Genomic DNA, 23,169 nt, shown 5'->3' on the forward strand with positions numbered 1-23,169 from the left:
ACAGTTTTATTGTGGCATAATTGACATTTGACAAATTGCGTGTATTTAAAGTGTGCAATTTGATCAGTTTTGACATAAGCATACAGCCATAAAAACCATCACTGCAGTCAAGAACGTATCTATCACCTCCAAAAGTTACGCCGTTCCCATTTATAACTCCCCTCTCTCTCCCTTCAGCTCCCAGTCTCCGACTCTGGTCATCTCCAGACAATCACGGATCTGCTTTCTGTCAGTATAGGTTACTTTGCATTTCCTAGGATTTTATAAAAATGGAATCACCTAGAATATACTCTTTCTTGTCTGACCTCTTTCACTCTCCATAATTATTCTGAGATTCATCCGAGTCCTGCATAATATTCCATTGTATAGATATATCACAATTTGTTTATCTGATTGCTTGTTGATGGGTTTTTGGATCACTTCCTAGTGTTGGCTATTATAAATGAAGTTGCTATGAACATTTGTGTGCAAATCTTTACATGGATATATGCTTTTATTTTTCTTGGGTAAATACCAAGAGTGGAATGACTGTGTCACATGGTAAGTGTATGTTTACCTAGTTAAGAAACTGCCAAACTGTTTTTTGAAGTAATTGTACCATTTTGCATTCAAAGTGTAAGAGAGTTCCATTTTTGCATTCTCTCCTCATCCTCACCAGCACTTGATATGTTCAGGCATTTTAATTTTAGACATTCCAATGAATCATGGCATCTCATTGATCTTTTAGTTTGCATTTTCCTCATGACTAATAGTATTGAGCATTATCTCAAATGCTTGTTGCTGTCTGTATATCTGCTAAAGTGAGTGTCTAGTCAAATCTTTTGCCCAATTTTAAAAGTTGGGTTGTTTGTTTTCTTATCATGAAGGTGTGAGAGTTCTTTATATATTCTAGACACAGAGAGATGGCAGTGTGAGACTGACTTGGCCCATCATTGTTGGTTTGGAGATGGAGGAAGGGAGGCACAAGCTAAAAAATGCAGGTGTCCTCTAAAATCTAGAAAACGTAAAGAAGTGGATTCTCCCCTAGATCCTCCAGAAATGACACATCCCTGCTAACATCTTGATTTTAGCCCAGTGAGACTCATTTCAGACATCTGACTTCTAGAGCTCTAAGGTAATAAAATTGTGTGGTTTTAAGCTACAAAGTTTGTGATAAATTTTTACAGCAGTCATAGAAAACTAATACAGATTTTTCAATTGTTCAAGCACCATTTGTAAAGACTACAATTTTTATACTGAATTCCCTTTGACTTTTTTTATTCTTGAAAATCAACAATAGCAATTGATGATATACATATGGGTCTGTTTCTGGACCCCATTCTATTACATCAATCTATTTGTCTATCTTTACACCAATACCACATTGTCTGGATTACTATAGCCTCATAAATATCTTGAAATTGAGTAGTGTAAGTCCTCCAAGTCTCTTCTTTTTAGTTGTTTTGGCTTTTCTAGGTTCTGTTCATCAAATCAACTTATAAATTTCTACAAAAAAGCCTTTTGGGATTTCATTGAATCTACAGATCAGTTTGGGAAAAATTAATGCCCTAAGGATTTTGAGTCTTCGCAAAATTCCATGACACAGTATTTCTCTCCATTTACTTAGATATTCTTTAATTTCCTTCAGCAATGTATTTTATCTTTGAGTGTATGGGTCTTACATATTTTAAAAATTATGCTAAGCCTTCAAATTTTGTATTTCCATGCTACTATAATGATGTTTTAAAATTTCAAATTCTAAATCTTCATTGTTAGGTTATAGAAATACAATTTAATTTTATATTGGTCTTATATCCTGAAATCTGGCTAAACTCGTTATTAGATCTACTAGTTTTAAAAATATATATATTTCATGGAATTTTCTAAGTAGCAATCATATCATCTTTGAATACAGACAGTTTTACCTCTTCCTCTTCGATCTGGGTGCCTTTAATTTCTTTTTCTTATTGCACTGTACATCCAGTACATTGAACAGGGGTAAGAGTAGACATCTTGCCTTCTTCTGATCTTAGGGAAAAAGCTTGCTGTTAACTATATATTTTTGGTAGATGTCCTTTATTAAGTTAAGAGAGCCCCTTCTATTCCTAGTTTGCTGAGAGTTTTGTTCAGAAATGGATATTGGATTTTGTCAAATTATTTTCCTGCATCTACTTAGATGATCATATGGTATTGCTTTTTTAAATTTAAATTTTATTTTATTTTTTGAGACATGATCTGCCTCTCATGCCACCATGTCCGGCTACTTTTTGTATTTTTTGTAGAGATGGGTTATGCCATGTCGCCCAGGCTGGTCTCAATCTCCTGGGATCAAGGGATTTGGCCACCTTAGTCTCCCAAAGTGCTAGGATTACAGGCGTAAGCCACCACACTCAGACTCGTATTGCTTTTTAAATATGGTATATTGGTTTCCTAGGGCTGCTGTAACAAAGTAGTGCAAACTGGGTAGCTTAAAATAATAGAAATTTATTCTGTCACAGTTCTGGAGAGAAGTCTGAAATCAAGTGTTAGAATGGCCATGCTCCCTCTGAGACTCTGGGCAGAATCTTTCTTTGCCTCTTTCTAGCTTCTGGTGGTGGCTGTCAATTCTTGGTATTCTTTGCTGCTGCGTCACTCCAATCTCTGCCTCTGCCATTACATGGCATTTTTCCCTATGTGTCTCTGTCTTCTCTGTCTTCATATGGAATTTTTTTTTCTTCTTATCGGGACACCAGTCATATTGGATTAGGGTCCATCCTAGTGACCTCATCCAAACTTGGTTATATCTGCAAACACCTTATTTCCAAATAAGGCCACTTTCACAGCTACCAGTGGTTAGGACTTTAACATACCTTTTTTGGGAATACAATTCAACCCATAACATGTGGTAAGTTACATTGAATAGTTTTCCAAATGTTAAACCAACCTTGTATATGTAGGATAAACCCACTTGGTTATGATGTACTATCCTTTTTATATATTGTAGATTTTATTTGCTAAAATTTTATTAAAAATTTTATTCCTCATAAATATTCCTAAGGAAGTAGTCTACATTTTTTTTCTTATATGGCCTTTGTTTAATTTTGGCATCAGAGTAATGCTGGCCTTATAGAAGTAGTTGGGAAATATTTCCTCCTTTTCACTTTTCTGGAAGAGTTTTTGTGGAATTGATATTATTTCTTCCTTAAATGTCTCATAAATTTACCAAAAAAGCCATGTGAATCTTGAGTTGTTTTATGTGTGGGTGTGTGTGGGGAAAGCTTTTAAGCTACACATTTAATTTCTATAGTAGATAAATAGCTATTTAAGTTAGCAATTTCTCCTTGAGTGAACTTTAGTAGTTTGTGTCCATCTTATGAAAGTTGTCAAATTTGTTGGCATAAAGTTGTTCATAATATTCCCTTATTAATATTTTTACATTTATAGAATTTGTAGTGATGTTACCCCTCTCATTCCTGCTAGCAGGAATTTGAGATTTTTCTCTTATTTTCTGATCAGTCTGGGTGGAGGTTTTTTGATTTTATTGATTTTAAAGAACCCACTTTAGTTCCATTGATTTTTTCTTTTGTTTTCCTGCTATTTTATTGCCTTCTGCTCTGATCTTTTTTATTTCTGTTCTTCCACTTTGATTTCATTTGCTCTTACAGTAGAATAGGAGCTTTTTGATGGGAGATCTTTATTTTCAAAATAGGTATTTAGCACTATAAATGTCTTTCTGCTTTAGCTGCATCCCACAGATTTAGACTGCCTTAGCTGCATCCCACAGATTTTTATGTAATGTGTTTTCATTTTTATTCACTTTGAGATTCTTTCTAATATCCCCGTTTGAATTCTTTTTTTGGTGGAGGGTGGCAGGGGACAAAGTCTCACTGTGTCACCCAGGCTGCAGTGCAGTGGCACAATCTTGGCTCACTGCAACCTCTGCTTCCTGGGTTCAAGTGATTCTCACGCCTCAGCCAGAGTAGCTGGGATTACAGGCAAGCGCTACCATGTCCGGCTAATTTTTGTATTTTTAGTAGAGATAGGTTTCACCATGTTGGTCAGTCTGGTCTTGAACTCCTGGTCTCAAGTGATCCCCTGGCCTCAGCCTCCCAAAGTGTTAGAATTATAGGCATGAGCCATGGTGTCCAGCCCGTCCTTTGAATTCTTAGTAGCTCATGTGTTATTTAGAAGTGTGTTATTTACTTTCCAAATATTTGGGAGGTTTTTCTAGATTCTTTTTGTTACTGATTTCTAGTTTAATTCTACTGTGGTCAGAGAACATACTCTGTATGATTTTTTTAAAAAAACCAACTTAGGTATAATTTATATACCACTTTGCATGATTTTAATCCTTTTAAATTTATTGAGATTTGTTTTATGGCTTAGCGTATGGTTTATCTTGACAAATGCTACCTGTGCATTTGAAAAAATGTGTATCTGCTGTTATGGAGTGGAATATTCTATAAATGTCAGTTAGGTTAGGTTGGTTGATAGCATTGTTCAAGTCTTCCATATCTTTACTGATGATCTGTCTCCTTATTCTATTAATTACTGCATTTTACAGATATTAAATTGTCTAACTATAATTATAAATTTTTATATTTCTCCTTGCAATCCTATCAGTTTTGCTTCATGTACTTTGAAGCTGTCTTATTAGGTGCAAACACTTTTAGGATTGTTACGTCTGCTTGATGAATTGAAATGTCCCTCCTTATCCCTGGTAATATTCTTTGCTCTGAAGTCTTCTTTGACATTAATATAGCCATGAACATTTAACATTTTAATAGAAATTGCCAAATTTCCTCTCAAAAAAAAAGTTGTGTCATTACATAAGGTGTTCCCCCATTCTTGTCTATACCTTGAGATTTTGATATGAGCCTTCCTCTAAACATGTAATGTTTCTTCTGAATTGTGATGAGCTAATGCCTTGCCAGGCCACTGGTTCTTTAGCTGCACAATGGTGGCAATTAATTAATAGCAGCTCTGCCATCACATGCGTGTGTGCGGAGGTAGGGGAGCAGACCAGGGGTTAGGCAAAGGATTAAGGGGAAGGAAGATTTTGAAAAGACAAATGAGAAGTATTTTCATTGTCAGAAAAGGCATAGGCAAAAGGGGCATCTTAAGCCCGTTCAAGATACTAGGGCCAGATGAATTAGATCTCAGGGCAGTGAACTTGTGATGTCAGAGCCACTACAGAGGTCTGATAGATGTACTCAAGGTTGGAGACAGGTCTGATAGGTGTATCCAAGGTTGGAAACAGGTACTTTTTTTTTTAATGGGTGAAAAAAAAGTTAGACTGTTTGTGTCAGTGAAGAACGTGATGAGTACAGGGAGCCAGAAAGTGTTCACTAAAAACTAATTTAATTCATTTTATTTGCTGCAAGGTTACACAGTTGGTGGATCTGCATAGGCCCCAGTTGCCTTGGCCCCCAGAGAGAGGTGAACCAAATAGGTTACTAGAGACAAACAGATCCAGGAGATTCTGTCTGATGGGTTGCAGTCATCAACTTCAGACCAGTACCTGGTTTTCCTATTAGGCGTGTTTTAACACATTAGGTCAGGCCACCACTTCTCCATCTGTCTGGATGAGGCAACAGCGAACAGCGCTCAGCGGACCTTATTACGTACTCAGGTCTTAAAGACCCTCTGTTTGGTGGGCTCTGTAGTCACTAGAACCATAAACACACTACTGGCTAATTATTGTTTAATTATTGCTTAAAAACTGATGGGCACAATACAATCACCGCATTAATTACCCCATACAGCATCTGTTTTCTTTTTTGCCGTCATCCCCATTCCTCCCCAGCCCCTCTCCCCACTTTAATTGAAATTCAGCTTGCTGTAACACCTCCTTCCTCCTGGCCAACTGGATCTCTCCATTCACACGAGGGAGAAGAACAAAACCGAGAAGGCCCCAGGGATTAGAGAGTTTTGACAGCTGTCCAAGAGGAGCGCGGAGATACGGGCCAAGTACGGAGGCAGGACAGAGACAAACGAGGGACAAGAGAGTGACGGAGGGAGGGAGAGATAGGCAGGGAGACATCACAGGAGCATTAAACTGGACAAAGAGTCACAGAGACAGGCGGAGATGTTAAAAGGGGCGCTGAAAAGGGGAAAAGGACGAGAAAAGATAAAAAGGAGAGAAACTGTGGCGAGCTGGTGAGGAAAATGTGAGAGGCTCAGGAGGGCAGGGAGACAGAAGAGAGCTCGTCAGTAAGGAGGGGAAGAAAGGCCGGCCTCTAGGGACAGGTCATTCCAGCTTGGGGACCGATCTGAAGATCCAGAGAAGGCGGGCGGGCAGCCTGGTGTTCCCCTCACACACCTGGGAGTGGAGTGGGCGGAGGAGGTGGCCGCGAGGCCGGGAGGAGCACCGGCGGCGCGAGCGGAGAAGCTGAGCGCGCAGCGCCCGGGCCGCAGAGCCCCCTGGACGAGCCTGGCGTGTGCCCTGCAGCCCCGGGCTCGCCCGGCAGCCCCGCCCCCTCCCTGGCCCGGGCTTTTCCTGCGGAGCTCAGGAAGCCGGCCTAGCACAGCCTCGAACAATAGCTCGGGACTCGGGCCCCGCTCCCCGGGAGGCCGGCGCGGGGCCGCTGGGACTGGGGGCGTAGGCGCCGCCGGGGGCCCGCAGCGAGCCCTCGGCCCGGGCCGGAGCTTCAGTTCAGCTCGGCGCTCCCGGGGTCATTGTTGGCCCGGACTGAGGGAGCGGGAGCCGGGGGAGGAGCTGGGGAGGCGGCGGCGGCGGCGGCGGCGGCGGGAGCCAGAGGGGGAGCCAGAGAGCGAGCGAGCGAAGGAGGGAGGTAGCGAGTGAGCGAGTGAGCGAGGGAGGGAGGAGGTAGGGAGACAGGGAGGGTGGGAGGGAGGAGGAAAAATAAAGAGGAGAGAGCGGAGCAGGGCTGAACAATAGAGACAGGCAGACGGGCGAGCAGGAGAGCCAGCTGCCGCTGCTAGGGGACAGCGGGCGCCCAGGCAGCCCGCACCCCGGCCCCGGGCCCCGGCCCTCGGCCCCGGCCAGACAGCAGGCGGCCAGCGCCCTGGGGAAGGGGTACCATGGGGGAGCTGGCGGCAGGCACCCCCAGCCCGCCGCGCGCCTCCGCCTGAGGGAGGCTCAGCGTCCTCTGCCCCAGCCCCGCCGCCCAACGCCTGCCCTCGAAGCCCCGCGGCCGCCAGCTCTGCGTCCGCGGCCGCTGCGCCCCGCGCCCTCCGCCCATCGGGCGCCGAGCAGCCCTCGGCCCCAGGCTTCTTCGGCCCCCGGCTGCCCGCGGACGCCCTCCCACAGTCATGAACCCCCCTGAGGGAGCAGCGGAGGAAGGAGGAGCAGCAGACTCGGACGTGGACGCCTTTTTCCGGACAGGTAAGCTGGGCAGGGCGCGGGAGGCCGGGGCTGAAGGCTGCTGCCTCGGACGCGGCGTCTCGGACAAGTTTGGGGAAGGAGGGCTGTTGCTGCCGCGTGCGTGTTGGGGGGCAGTGCCCCCTCGGCGTCGGGGCTGGAGTTGCCGAGATTCTGGTTGTTATGGCAGTGCTGGCTGCGTTTGGGGAGGCCGTGGGGGCTGGGAACTCCGCGCCCCTCCGCCTTCACCCCAGTTGCGGGAGTCTGTGTTGGGGAGGTGGGAGGCGGTCCCCTCGGACCGCCTTCTCCCGGAGCGCGGGGATGGGCGGTGTTGGCTCACTTTGCAGCGCGCCGCTCCGGCTACCGGCGTCCCGGCCCCTCCCTTGGCTCCCCCTCCCCCGTGCCTGTCAGCGGGGCTCCCGGCGGCCGCCCTGGGCCGGCACCCCTCCTCGCCGTCGGGGGCCCGGGGCCCTGATGTGCACAGAGGGGCGGCGGGGACCCGGAGCCGCGCCGGCTGCAGACTGACAGGAGGGGGGCGGAGGACATCGGTCTCGCCTGGTGCGTGTGGGGAGCTGGTCCCTCTGACTTGAGAGGCAGACCCGGCTGGGAGGGCGGTGGGCGCCTCGGACCTCCCCCTTGTCCTCCTCTTCAGTTCTGGGAACGGAGGAGCTATTCATAAGAATTACTCATTCCTGGAAGTGTGAGTTAGCGTCCCTCTCATACACACCCACTAAGTCTCTGCTTGCTGTGAGGTGTAGAGCCCTGAGATGTCTTTCTAGCTCTTTGCGCCCCTGCCATCGTCCAAGTCCCGGGTCCATTGCTCCTCCTGCTCCCTGGCTACATAGTCCCTCCCTAGAACCGGCACTGGCCACCCTCGTCTTCCACCACCTGTGGCCTTGTTTCTCTGATGGCCAGGGATTCCCCATCTCCCTGTACCTGTGGCTTCCACCAGCTTCTGTGTGTACCTCCCCATCTCCCCACATGTCTGAAACGGTTTTGTCTGGAATCTTTGTCCCAAGGAGTCCAGTAAGTTACTGGGGCCCCGTGCATCTGTTCTCCCTTTTGGAAAGTTGGATTAGAGGACATGAACTGGTGGGGGTCAGGGGTCAGGTTAGCTCTGGAGGGTCTCTGCACATCCATCTGTTTCCTAACCCTGTTACCTTGCCCTGGAGGTCATCTGTAGGGAAGGGGGTGGGGTGCTTTGCGGGGGAGACTTGTGGCTTTGGAAGTCAAGACTCGATTGGCTCATATGTTCATTCTCTAGTTGATGTGCAGAAGAAAAAGCTGGAGGACAGGAGCTTGTGCCAGGGTCTGGGGAAATCAGAGGGAGCCCCTGCCATTCTATTCTGCTTCCCAGGTCTAAGCCTTCTTTCCTTTTCTTTCTTCCTCCTTCCTTCCCTCCTTCCTCTTCCTGAGACATGGATTCCATTTTCTTTCTTCTCTCTCTCTCTCTCTCTCTTTCATACACACACAGCCCAGCACCCAAAAGCATGAATTCTAAAGAGGTGGAATCTAGGGAAAAGGTGGTTCTGTCGGCTAAGTGATATCCAGAAATACTCATTATGAGGCAGAGGAGGGGAGATGTGGGAATTCATAACTGGGACTAGAAACAAATTAACCAGTCAATCAAAAACCCAGCTGACCCCCCTTGCCTCCCAACTGAGGCAAAAGTCTGCATTTTCTTAGCTCTGAGGGAAAAATCTTGAAGTGTGAGCCTTCCCACCTTCCCTTTCTGGACTCCACTTTTACCTTTTGGTGCCTACTTCTCTTTCCCCTTTCCTATCATCCAAACACTAGGTCCTGTTCACTTTCTGTTCCAGGCACCTGTAGCAGAGCTCAGTTCCTGGAGGCTTGCTTATTTCTGATAATAAATTCACACAGTGTTAGTGGCCAGTAATAGTCCAATGTGTTACTTTTCCCAGGGCCTTTCAAAACACAACGTGTGGCACACATTATCTAACCCTGGCTCAAATCACAGAATAAATAGCAGACTGGGGTCAGTCTCCTGTGGGACTCCTATGTTGGGGATATTCTCCCTCCTCTTTGGGCAGCCCAGTGGCTGAGCTAAGTCTGATGTGCACTTAGTATCAGAGAAAGGTTAAGTCATTGGTGCATGAGGCTGGAAATGACTGATGTCCTGTAACATGTTGCAAGAGGGGGTAGGTCAAGGACTACATCCACCATGTGTGGCCCTCTATGCTTGGCTCACTCACTGTCACCACACTTCTGGTCTCTAGCCTAGGCTCTTGCTGGGGATTCTTCTTCTTCTTTTTTTTTTTTTGTTGTTAATTTTTATTTTAGGTTCAGGGGTACATATGCGGGTTATATAGATAAACTGTGTGTCACAGGGGTTTGGTATACAGATTATTTCATCACCTTGGTAATAAGCATAGTATCTGATAGGTATTTTTTCTGATTTTCTCTGTCCTCCCACCCTCCACCCTCAAGTAGGCTCCTGTGTTTGTTATTCCTCTCTTTGTGTTCATGTGTTTTCATTGTTTAGCTCTCACTTGTAAGTGAGAACATGAAGTATTTGGTTTTCTGTTCCTTCGTTAGTTTGCTTAAGATAACAGCCCCCACCTCCATCCATGTTGCTGCAAACGGCATGATCTTATTCTTTTTTATGGCTGCATAGTATTCCACGATGTACATATACCACATTTTCTTTATCTAGTCTGCCATTGATGGGCATTTAGGTTGATTCCATGTCTTTGCTATTGTGAACAGTGCTGCAGTGAACATATGCGTATGCATTGGTGGAGATTCTTAAGCTTAGAAAAGCCATATTTCTAAACCTTCTCCCTTCTGATTCCCCATCTCTATGGAATATAGCACTATACCTGATAGGCTGGATAGATTATAAATGTATTCATTGAACAACTGAGAAAGCTTCAAACAAATTTTCAAAGTCCCTAGCACCAGGGTTACCCCTTTCTTTCTGATGGAAAATTTTGTATGCACAAGGACCAAACTGGAAATTGCTTTGTCAAAATTCTGGCATACTGTGCTTCTAATTAGGCATGTTTCAAATTATTCTGTCATTTTGGTTCCTTGCTTGTCCTTCTGATCATTTTGGTGTTTCAATCCCTTGACCAATTGGTTAAGCTAGATTCCCTAAGTCTCACTTCCCTGTATGCACATGGACAGACACCCCACCCTACCCAGCCTACTATTCTAGATTGGTAGACTCCAGATTGTCTTCTTGGGAATTCTCTGTTCCAAGCCTGAGAAAGTGTGTTACAATAATTTTATTGATCATAGTTATGAGGCAGAGGAGGGGAGATATGGGAACTGATAACTGGGACCAGAAACCAATTGACCAGCCAATCAAAAAGAACTTTTCAATTATCCCTAGAGCCTTCTGCTGTCCAGGGTGCTGTGGAACACAAAAGAAATATTCGAAGTGGTCTCTGTCCTCAAAGAACTTTTGAAGAAGATTGACATTTACTGTTCAATTAGAGATTAATTGCTAAGCGTTGTGGTGCTATAAGTTAAAAAGTTGGCAGAACTACAGAGGAGGTGGAACTTAGAGTGGTCCTTGAAGGATGAATGGAGAATGGGCAGTGGCACATGGGAGTTTGGGCATTGAAGAGCCTGGGCTGACACAGAGGAAGATGTAGGTTAGTGAGGAATGGGAAACAGGATTGGAGAAGTGGGGCAGGGTCAAATAGGGAGAATCTTGAAAGCACAAGAGTGGAGATTGGATTTGATTCTGGAGCAGTAGGGAATCATTATGGATTCTTGAACAATGACACATCATGAAAAAAGTGGTGTTTGGAAAGGTTAATCTGGGATAATATGATTGAATAAGTGGAGAAGAGAAGGGTAGAATCTAGGGAGATGCAAAAGTGATCCAGAGCTGAGGGGGAGGAGCCTTGGTCTGGGTTGGTGGCAGAAAGGATGGGGAGTCAGGGATGCTGTTGAGCCACATTTTTAGAGGTATAAATGTGGGGACTTGTTGATAATCTAGTGATGGGGGAGAGGAAAATGAAGCCCATGAGGAAAATGAAGTAGCTGGGTTGAGGAGCCTAGAGGACTGACAGTGTCTGACTGATGGACGGGTGTGGGCTGGTTGAAGACAGGAACTGGTTTTGCAGGGCCGATAATGATGTTAACTTTGGACATGAAGCATGGGGGGCGACTCAGGGAAATCCTGATGGAGTTGTTTTGTCAGCAGTTGGAAATGTGGGACTCAAGACAGGAGCATGGCCTGGAGGCTAGGGCTGTTGATGTTGATTTGGAAGGTTGGATGCAGCTGAAGCTTTGTGAATGCATCTGCTCTCAGAGGGAAGAAGTAGAGGAAGAAAGGGAAGGGCGAAAGTTAGATTTTGGGGTAGAAATTCTTATTGCAGAAGTGGCAGCAGAGGAGACTTGATCCTGGAGACCCCAGGGAGTCAGTGTGGGCTCTGATGTGATGACAGGCTGCAGACAGGTTGAGCAGGAGGAGTGCTGGGGCATGATGAAAGAAAGACCCTGTGCGCTCCAGGAGCACAAGATTAGAAGAGGTGTTCAGAGGAGGGATTTGGGGTGGTGAGTGGGAATCAGCTACTTGCAGAGTTTATCAGTGAAAGGAAAAAGAGGTGTGTGCTTAGCCAGAAGGGACGTTAGTACCCAGAAAAGGAATTTTTGTTTTTTGTTAGAGTCACAGCAGGTTTGGAGGTGGCAAGGAGAGAATGTGTGGAGAGGAAAAATTGAGGAGGCTAGAACGAGTGTAGGGTTTGATACCTGAAGAAATGAGATAAGAATAGGTTCCCTAACAAAAGTAAGAGCTTAGCTTTGGTAAGCAGCAGAGAAACCTTTTTCTTTAAGGTGCAAAGGAAAAAAAGTAAGAAGATAAATGAAAAGAGAATGATGTGGAGATATTTTCTACCTCTGTCCTTCTGTTGAGCATTGGTTATGTGAATCTAGACATTTTTAACTGAAGTGTTTGTGGTTACTTGGGCTTCAGCCAATCTCAGACTCAACTCTGTATATCTTTCCAACTCCCCAAACTAGCTCTTCCTCTTGACTTTCTTAATTCTATCAGTGACACCTTCACTCTCCCAGTCATGATATTTAAAACCTTGGTATTGTTTGTGAGGAATCTCTTTCCTCCAACAAATCCTGTTGAATTATCTTTCATAGTTAGCCCTTGCTGCTCATCCACAGGGCATGGCCCCAGGCCAGGCCCCATATGCCCCCATGGACTCCTTTCCTGGCCCTCATTCTCATCCCTTGGAAGCTGTTCACTTAGCCCCACTCCAAATTGGACCTGCAGACACATTAAACTTCCTAAAGCACTACTTTCATCACACCACTGCTTGGTGCTTGAACCTTCAGTAACCCCCTAGTGCCTTCAGGGTCAAGTGTCGGCCTCACAGCTCAACTCCAGCCAGGCTGCTCTCCACACACTGCCCCAGGGCTCCTGCATTCACGGTCTCCTTGGATCAAGCACCCTGGCACCCTCCAAATCCAACACAGTCTTTAAGACTTGATCCCTGCCTTCTTCTGGGAGCTTTCACAGCTCACGATGACAGCCCTTTGAATTACTCACTGTGTGTACTCATTTTCTCACTTCATCAGTATTGTATTGTTATTTAGCCTTTTCAAACATGAAGGCTTGTCTCCTCCATTGAAGTTATTTGTTCTTTGGAGGTAAGAAAAAGGATCTTTTTAAAACTTGTGATTAATCAAAAAACACCTCCTCACAATATAAATCAAACATGGCAAAATATAAGCAGCTATTGAATCTAAGTGATGGTTTGTTTGTATTCACTGTATGATTTCTTAAACTTTTTTCTTAAATAATAACCCCATCACATCTAGACAGGGAAACTTAAACTGTTGTCATGTCCAGAGCATATAGAAGGGAGATTTGGGAATAACAATCTATGTTTGTATGCAATTCCTTGAGTAAATATCACCGCCCAGTCAGTACATTGCCAGGTACCTAAAAAGGGAGGGGTCTCTTACTTGCTGAGCTTTCTTTTGCAGCAAAGGAAAACATCTTTTTTTTTTTTTTTAAGTTATGCTTGATGCTCCAGAGTGTAAACACGATGCTTAATTTAATGCTTATTGTCCCTTCTTGATCTCCTCCACTTTCACCCATTATGAACTGGGCTTTTGGTCACATCATTTTTCAGGAGCCTTTGGGGGAGTATTGGGAAGACTTTGTGGTTCTGGAGAGGGAATGTTGTTAATATTTCTAATGCTATATTTTTATAGGCTATTTCTACTGTTAATATATTTTAGAACATATCAGTGACATCCAGGTCCACCTCTGTAAAATTTGGCAAGCTTTGCTTCATCCTTTTGCCACAAATCACCAGTAACTTTATTACTGGTATATACTGTCCAGTCGTATTTGATAATCCCTTGAGGGATGAAAGGAGGTTTTAGAATAAACTGAAGCTACAGAAAGAAATTAGCTGAGAAGTAAGAAAATCTTCCTGACTATAAATAAAATCAATAAAACACTATAAGGGGTGAACTAGAGGTTCTTCTTAGATGTTGGAAATGAACACTTTTTACTTTTCAAAGTTTTCTCTGGCTCTGGTATTTAATAGTTTACTGCTGGAGGTGGTCAGTATGGTATAGCCCAGTGGTTCTCAGCAAGGGCAATTCTCCCCCTCCCACCCCCCATCATAGAACATTTAACAATGCCTGGAGACATTTTTTTGGTGTCATAACTTGGGGAGGGTTTGCTACTGGCATCTAGTGGGTAGAGGTCAAGGGTGCTGCTAAGCATCTTACAATGCACAGGACAACAAATAATTATCCAGCTCCAAAATGTCAGTAATGCTGAGATGGAGAAACCCTGGTATATAGTCAGAGGATGATAGGCGTTGGATGGAATAGGTTCAGCACTAACTAGGGATAGGATCTTGCATTAATTATTTAATATCTCTCATCCTCATCTTCTGCAAAATGGGACTGATAAAGCTTGTTTCACAGGTTGAGAGTATTAAGTAGGAAAAAAACATGTTTGGAGCATCTAGTGGTCTCTGACACAGTAGAAGCACAAGAAATCCTAGTTATCCCTGTTGTTTCTGCTGTTTTAATTATTAATTGAATGTGATGGACGGAGGCTGAAGGTCTCTTGAAGGCATGCTGGGCAGGGCTTTTGACATGGGATGTGAGAGGGTGCCAGAGAGGCCACATAATGCAGTGCAGGGATCCTGTGTGTGGCATCAGAAGGCTAGGTTTTGGGCCTTGGCTCTCTTTCATTCATTCATTTAATCATTTGTTTGAAAAATATTTATCAAGTGTTTACTATAGTCATGTACCACGCATGCTATGGGAGTATATAAAGCCATTAAAAAAAGAATGTAGAACAGGAATGGAAATGGAAATAAATATACCCCCTCTGGGAGCACTTGGATATAAGGGGTTAAAAGGGGAGGGAAGAGTCTATGAAGGAAGCTGAGAAGGTCAGACAATAGAGCAGGAGGTAAACACTCCATTTTGCTCTCTACTTACATGAATAACTTGGGCAAATGACTTTAACATCTGTGTAAGATGAGGATAATAGCCCCCCTGCCCTGACCCTTCCCTTATAGAGCTGCTGAGAGACTCAGATAAGATACTGTATCTGAAAAGTCTTTATAGGTTGTACAATGCTATCCAAATATATGTAGGTCTTTCCAAATTGAACATTCTATTACTTTAAGTGCCTCTTCTGACAAGTATTATCTTATTTAATCTGACTTCCATGGGACCTTTCCAGTCCAGGAAGAGAAGCAGTTCTTCTCATTTTGGTTTCCCAAGGGGACTGGATGGGGCACCCTTTTACAGCAGGTCAGGGGATCCCTGTTTTCTCCTCCTCTGCATAAGTAGAAGAATGCCAGTCCCTGTCTGGGTTGTGGGGCATGTGGCTCAATCCATGTGGAGAAGGTTCTTGCTTCTTACTTCTGCTGAGCCTCAGGTGTGCACAGAGAATCAGGCCCTTCCTGCCTTTTCTCTGTCTGTGTGCAGTTCAGACTCCTCCTGCCACTCCTTTGTGTATGAATGACTGGCAGCGAAAATAACTAGGAAATGACTGACAGCCACAGAGCTGTTGGATCAATACAGCTGCTTGAAATTGTGTCTGCCTAGGAGCAAGGGAACAGAAAGAATCAAATGGGTGGACAGAGGAATTCATTCAGGGAGGTAAAGAAGAAATTGTAGGAGAATTAGCTTTGTCTCCTCCCCATCTGCCCTATGACATTATTAGAAGGGAGCTGGACACTAGCTAGGGAACACGGATGCAACAGGTAAACAAGTGTAAGAGTGAAAAGTGGTAGACACTCTGTACACTTAAGGGAGTGGCTACTTCTCCTTGATCTGCGACATATGATGGGTATGGTTTGGACAGGGAAGACAGAAAGTGTTGTGATCCCAGGTTAAAACAGCATTGAAAGGAGGTGTGAATATTCATAGCATATTTAGGGGCAGTAAATGGTCCAGTTTATGTGACTCAGTGGCTGGTGGAGGATCAATGGGAGATGAGACTCAGGAGGTGGTGACCAGGTTGATTAGTTGATTCCTTTATCAAATATTTACTAGGCTCCTAGATCGTGAAGGCATTGAATGGAAGGTCAATGAATTTGGTCTTTCAGCAGTTGGCTTTGGGAAGCCACTAAAAATGACATGATCAGAAAGATAAATCTGGCAGCCCTGTGGAGGGTCCATTGGAGTAGGGGAGGGACTGTTGGTTGGGGATGGGTTAGGAGATCACTGTGATAGGCTAGGAGAGTCTGAACTTGAGAAGCAGCAGCAGAAATGGAGAGGAGGGGATGGATATGAGTTACTTTGGGAAGTGGAGTCTATAGGGCCGGGCATCTTGGATGTCGATGTGTCAAGAAAGAGATAGGAACCCAAGATTACTCCAAAGTTTAGAGTTTGAGTGACTGGGAGAACAGAGATACCCTTAATGAAAGTCAGGAGCTGGTAAGAGGAGGAGCAGCTGTGGGGAGGCAGGGGAAGAGGGGGGATTTGGAGAATTTACTTTGGGACATGTTGCATTTCAGGTGTCAGTGAAATAGCTAAGGGAGGTGTGGATTCAGTAGGCGGATAACGAAGGGAGTCTGGAGCTTTGGAAAGAGGCCAGATCTGGAAATATAGATTTGGGAGCTATCTGAAAGAAGTTGTGGCTGGAGCTATCAAAATAGATGATATAATAAATGAAAAGCATACACAGAATTAAGGGCAGAGTGCCAAAGACAGAATTGTAGATATAGGGGTATCTACAGTTGGGCCGTAGGAGAACAGATGCAGAAGGGCTGGAGGAGAACCAGGAGAGAATACTTGGGAAACACAGGTGACCAACAGAGTTTAATGCTGCAGAGAAATTGAGGGAGATGGGAACTGAGCAAATACCATTGGTTCTGGAGACTAGGGATCACTGGTAATCTTTGAAATAACAGTTTCAATTGTGTATGGGAGGTGGAATTCAAATTCCAAGGGGAATGAGGAGTGAGCGCATGGGGAGGAAGTGGTGGGAGTGCATATAGATGGCTCTTTGGAAAGGTTTGACTGTGAAGGGAAGATTAAAAATAGCAAAGTAGTTGGAGATGGGGAGCAGAGTTGAGGGGAGGTTTTTTTTAGGAGGGAAGATATGTGAATACCTAGGGATAGGGTAGAGGGAGAAGGCAGGCGTGAGGAAGAGACTTAATATTTAGAAAAGACAGAAGTAATAGATTGAGGAAGGTCCTGGATGAGCCTGGAGGGGTGGATCTCAAGTTCAGCTTTGGGCCAGAGGAGGATGCTTCTTTCTTGGACTCTGGAGGGAAGGCAGACCTCAGTGAAGTAGCTGGCTGGCAAGGACCAATGGGCACAATGTTCCAGATTGACGGCTCCAGGAGAGAGAGCATCATCTGGCTGGAAGACTCAGAGACTAGTGGCGCCATGCTTGGGGAGGGTAGTACAAGCTGAGGCAGCTGTGAAATGGGTGGGCTGAGCTGTTGTGGCCCTAGGAGGCTCTTGGGCAGAGAAGCTAAGAAGCGAGGCTGGGAGATCTAAAGTTAGCAATCCGTTTAAAAGTGCTGGTGGCTTTCTTTTGCAAGCTGAGGTGGGACTGCTCTAGGCTGTAGTGGGGTCTGCAGAATTGCCTCCTACAGAGTATGAGTCAGAAAGGCAAGTGGGGAAAGAAGTAAGTGAGGAGAGGAGAGAGGGAGGGAAACTCAGGCAAGATGGTATCTGGGCAGCCTACTGAGGAGGGGTCAATGTCTGGCCATCAAGGTACTGTATCAGTGATGGGATTTGCTCATGAATTTCGAGTTTCCATAGTGTCTCTAGAAGTCCTAGAAGAAAGGGGAAGCAGACTAGGGCTCATGAAAGAGCCCCTTGCTCATTCTTCTCCATGACATGGAATCCTTCACACAAAAGAGAAGATGCCATACTCTTTTTCTTGGCCCCAAACACTCCTTCTACCGCTTGTTTCAGGGGCTGACCCAAGATAAAAAGCCCCATTTCATCAAAGGCTCCTCAGTGGTCTCACACGACCCTCCAGAGGGCTGGGGAGTAGGAATCTGGGTGTTGCTGCCACCAAAGGGTGGATTGTGGGGCACCAGGCTTATCTTCCCTAGAACACAAGAAGGTGGGAGTTTCCTAAAGTGTAGACCGTTGCAGAATCATAGAATCTTAGAACAGAAACTTACTAGCTTTGTGACTTTGTGCAAGTTATAACCACTCCAAGCTTTAGTTTATAAATCTGTAAAATGGGTAAAAAATCCTTGCCTTTCAGTGGGCACCTGTAATCCCAGCTACTCGGGAGGCTGAGGCAGGAGAATCACTTGAACCCAGGAGGTGGATGTTGCAGTGAGCCAAGATCGTGCCACCACATTCCAGGTTGGGCAACAGAGTGAGACTCTGTCTCCACAAAAAAAAAAAAAAAAAAAAAAAAATTGCTCATGTTAATAGATATATTGTGATAGTTATATTCATATTGTGAATAGTAATGTAAATAGGATATTACTAGTAGTGTGGTATTATATATTACTAGTATGACATATTACACGTACAACATATTATGATTATGTTACCACTTAGATGAATCCCTTTATTTTCAAAATCAGGAACAATGGTTCCTTCCTTCCTTCCTTCCTTCCTTCCTTCCTTCCTTCCTTCCTTCCTTCCTTCCTTTCTCTTCCTTCTCTTCCTTCATTTGGTAACAGTGTGGAGATAGGGTTATGATTTTTAAACTTGCAGTTACAATTATTCCAAGGCATGACAGGCAGGGACCAGGGATGAGGCTAAAATCTCCATCTTTTATACTCTTACCCAGCCCAGGGACAATGGGCATCTATGGGGTGGGGGCACAATATTGAGTTGGCAGCTGGACAGTGGGCCTAGAAGGGGACCTGGGAGACTGGCAGATGGTTAATTGGATGTGACAAAAGAGGGCTAGGAGGAGGGGTCTGGGCTCCTGGGGGATTCTTGTCTCTGACTACTTACTGTCCTGAAATGAGGTAGTGGGGAAAGAGAGGAGTGGCTCTAGGAACAGTTGGGGAAAAGATTGGCAGGACTCCGTGTCAGGGTGTGGCAGTGGAAGGACACAACACCGTAGAGAGTAATGTCACAGCTTTAAGTCAGAGGGAATGTGCAAGATTTTAAGCCTCTTCCGTGTACACCAGTGCTTTGGCACTTGACATGCTCAGATACTTGGATGTAAAGAGACACTTAACCAAAGATTGTAACAGTACAGTTTTCTAGTCATTCTTCATGATCCCAACCACTGAGTTTTGACAGCTAAGTATCATTCCTTTTGATGGGAATTGGAGAAAGAACTAATCAATTTTAGCAGAGTACTGGATTTCAGTGAGCAGATCTCTTCATTTATTCTTACACTCATTTATAGAAGTGTCAGACACCAGCTGTACACCTACTAAGTGCCAGGCACTGGGGGTACACAGACAAGTTATAAATAATCTTTCCCGAAAGGAGGTTAACAGCCTAATGGGAGAGTTGCCTGATACATAAACAGATGATTGCAGTGTAGTATAAGTTCAGCAAAGAGGAATGCACACTAATGTATAGAGGAAGGATCAACAACCTCACCCGGATGGGCGTGGGGAAGATTCATTGAAGAGGGAGTGCTTGGGCTGAAATGGATGAAAAGGTAGTGCAAACAAGAATAATGAGCATAGAGCACTATTCAAGAAGCTTGGTAATAAAAGTAAGGAGAAAAATAAGATGGTAATCAAAAGGACATTTTGGGGGCACTGATATTGTTCTGCTTCTAGACCGTAGGTGTGTTTCTTTTGTGAAATCTTAATGAGCTGTAAACTTATATGTGCAGTTTTATGCATGTATATTATTATTAATTCAAAAATTTAAAAAGTTGTCAGGTCCAGTGAAGTTATTTTTTCTTTCAGATCAAGAAAAAGCTTTGAATATTTGAAAAAGTCATAGGAAGAGACAATGGTAGAGACTCGAAGTATTAGAAGGTGGTATATGTGTTAGTGGGGTACCACGGTGGGTACCAGCTTCCCCAAAGTTAGCAAAGAACAAGATTTCTGGGCAAAGAGGTTATCTCTGGAATGGGTGGTCACCTTTTCTTCTATGGCTATGAGGAAAGACCAGGTGTTTTTCAGATCAGATGCTAGAGCTCTTATTAAGCTAACCTCAGTCATCTTAGTGAATGGGAGCCAAGGTCATCTGCAAGCACTGGGAGATGCTGCGAGCCTGGGAAGAGAGGAGATGGATTGGATCCATTCTCTGGAGAATGAGTGGGAATTGCATAAAAGAATGATCTGTTCAGTTGATTTGAGAATGGGCTGGGTATGTCTGGTTCTGACTCTTGCTCAGCCCTGGAGACTCTGGAACGGGGATAAAAACAGTGTTTTTGGCTGGTGATTTGGACGAGATGTCTAGGGTGAGGATGAGGTGTGCACTTCACTTGTTTGGATACTGTTCTCTTCCCCAAACTTTATGGAACATCAGTGGCTTTAAGGCCTTTTGGAGGCCCTACTTTGGAAAATGTTTTTGTCTGGTTTCTCCAAGTAGGTTGTACACACCCTTTGCTTTGGACTTGTCTGTATTCTTGTCAATGCCCAGGTTAGTGCCTTGCAAATAATACTTGCTCCATTAGTATTTGCTGACCCATTTTTTTTTTTCGAAAAAGCTACTTATTGGTGTCTAGGCTACTTGGGAGTTTTATAATGAAACACTGTGCTAAGGAAATGTATCTTTTTTTTTTTTTTTTTTTTTTGGTGGACAGGCAATTCTGCTTTAAACAAAAGACCTATGAAGTCAACATTGTGAAATACAGCTGTTGTGTGGATTAATTAGGGGGGACTCTTCTTATCATTTGCTTATAAATACTCACTTATTTCACAGGCACTGGAAAAGTAAATATTCACTCTTCTTTTAGAAAGACCCAAGTAGGAAAGTTCAAATATGCAAATGGACCAACTAATTAATATTCAGTGAGTGTCTGCCATGTGCCTAGTATTATGCCAGATACTAAGAGGGCTAATGAAAATGGCTATCACATGATCTTTGTCCCGGAAAAGTTTATAGTCTTGTTGAATTAGGAAAATAACGGCTAATTGGAGAACAATCAGAAAGGGAGTTTTAGTCATTCATTGACTCATTTAATATGTATTTATTGTCTATAAGCTAAGTGATAATTTAAATAAGTGGTAAAATAAGGTTTTATTTAGACAGACTCAATTTTAGGTATACCTTCATAGAACACTTTTTTTTTTTTTTTTGAGATGGAGTCTCACTCTGTTGCCCAGGCTGGAGTGCAGTGGCACGATCTCTGCTCACTGCAAGCTCTGCCCCCCAGGTTCATGCCATTCTCCTGCCTCACTCTCCCAAGTAGCTGGGACTACAGGCGCCCACCACCACGCCTGGCTAATTTTTTTTTTTTTTTGTATTTTTAGTAGAGACAGGGTTTCACAGTGTTCGCCAGGATGGTCTCGATCTCCTGACCTCGTGATCCGCCTGCCTTGGCCTCCCAATCCTGCTGGGATTACGGGCATGAGCCACCGCGCCTGGCCACCTCATTTGTTTTAACAGTTGTGTTACATTCTATTGTGAGGATGTGTTACTTTATTAAACCATTCTCCTAATGATAGACATTTATAACCCAGATTTTCTGTGGACTGGTGTTTGTTCTGGGACATTATTTGGTCCAAAGAGTAGCAAGAAAGGCCATTCATTTTTTTGATCTTGTTCAAAGGTGACTGTAGGACAACTGTAGGTTTGGGCTGTTTTCTCTGCCTTTATCCTCAGGAGAGAGGAAGAACAACCAGTCCCTGTTCTCTGAAGGATAACTTTTTGTGTAATGTTTAAGGACACTTTTGTTAGTGACATTTAAATAAATGGTAGAGGCCATTCTTGACCTCTTTTTCAGTGTGCCTTAGGAGCCAGATTTGCAGTCTCAATTAGCCAAAAAAGCCGCATCTGTTCTTGAGCTTGAATGTAAGTTAATTCCAATACCACAGTTAGCTATGGCAGCACTTTAGATTGTGTATGCAAAAGCCATAGCCTGTTCTTGGCTAGGAGACTCCAAGGATGTCATTCGGGAGACCTTGGTTTCTAATTCTACCCACCACTAAATAGCTCTGTGACTTGGCCAAACCCGGTAATATGCCTGTTTTTACAGATGGGATCTCTCTTTCCTCATTTGAAGAAAGAGGTAAACATACTTGCCCTGCCATACCTCATAGGAATAGTATGAGATAAAGTGAGATGATAGAAAGAAAATGCTTTGGAAAAACAAAATGCTGACTAAATGAAAAGGGATTTTGTCAGCTGCTTCTCTGGGGTCTCCTTCAGTTTTGAGTGTGGTTGAAAGCTGAGCTGGGGGACTCAGATGGGAGTGACAGCCTGTACTGCACTTGAGGACTGTACATTTTTTCATGTCTGGTAGGAAACTGGCAGCACTAGAAATGGAGTGAAACCTTTCATGACATGTTCCATTTGCTTTTGGAAAAAGACGTGTGTATGAGAGTGGAAGAGTAGCTCATCTAACTGCCCAGAATGGCTGAGGTTTTCCTTCTGGTAGGTAACAGTGTAGTTCAGTTGCACACTTACTTCTTATTACCCAGATGTGCAAAGAAACTGTAGCTTTTCAAATTTTCTAAAGTGGAGCCAGCCTTTCTGATAAGCCCCCACCCCTGTTTTGCTAGTTTATAATATATTATTCTTTTTTCTGGATTAGTGTCTTTTGGATGACTATTTCTTTTAGGTAAATTGCTCAGTTGCTCAGATTTTTCTCATTTTCCTCCACTTCTCTTCAGAGTGGGGTCTGGGTGCGTAGAGGTGTTTACATGAACCTGTGGTGGTAGTGATGGGAGCAAAGGAAGAAGAGTACTTGGAGCCAAGGCAAGATAGCTAGATCCCACTAGACTTTGCTTCATTGAGGCAGGGCTGGTCTGATGACCTCTCTTGTTTTTTGGAATATTGCGCTAATACCCAGCACTAAAATTTGTATCCTACTTTTTGCCTATGTGGTCAAAGACCCTACATATGGCAGCCTCTTAGTCCTGACTCCAGGCCTTTGCCCAGTCACTGAATGAGTACCATCAGCAGGGAATAAAGAAGCATATGGATCCCAGGTTGCTCAGCACCAAGTGTGAGAAGACAGAACCTCTGCACTTGGCTCCCTAACTAGACATTCACCTTGGCCAGTGCTGTGTTTTCATCTGTTCACCACCATCCTCTCCCCTCCACACCACAACTGGTGAAAAGGTAGGCATTTTTCTAGAGGCCTTCAACACCTCAGGAGTAGCCTTAGGGTTCTCAGGTGCCATCATAACCATTAGGGTATTTCTAAAGCTGTTCCCTAAACTCTGGTTGAGCCTTGGGGTGGGAGTATATATAGTGGAGCCTGAGACTCTGATATCCGATCTAGACTGAATTTTTCCCATGTTCCCCAGATGCCTGAGGAAAAGGGCTTTCCCTTTTTCCTTATGGCA

The 23,169-nt window shown here is 44.3% G+C and overlaps 1 protein-coding gene across 13 annotated transcripts in view; it reads left to right on the forward strand.

Annotated features, from left to right (window-relative positions):
• The first annotated feature begins 6,834 nt into the window (after positions 1 to 6,834).
• Positions 6,835 to 23,169, forward strand: part of KALRN (kalirin RhoGEF kinase) — a 694,786-nt gene continuing 678,451 nt past the window's right edge. For all 13 annotated transcript variants that reach the window (XM_030802195.1, XM_030802198.1, XM_030802200.1 and 10 more), the window contains exon 1: positions 6,835 to 7,306. In XM_030802195.1, the coding sequence (XP_030658055.1) occupies positions 7,234 to 7,306 (73 nt within the window). In that variant the 5' untranslated portion in view covers positions 6,835 to 7,233. The remainder of the gene's footprint in view (positions 7,307 to 23,169) is intronic.

Source organism: Nomascus leucogenys, chromosome 21 (assembly GCF_006542625.1).
Source record: "Nomascus leucogenys isolate Asia chromosome 21, Asia_NLE_v1, whole genome shotgun sequence".
In the NCBI taxonomy this organism is placed as follows: Eukaryota; Metazoa; Chordata; class Mammalia; order Primates; family Hylobatidae; genus Nomascus; species Nomascus leucogenys.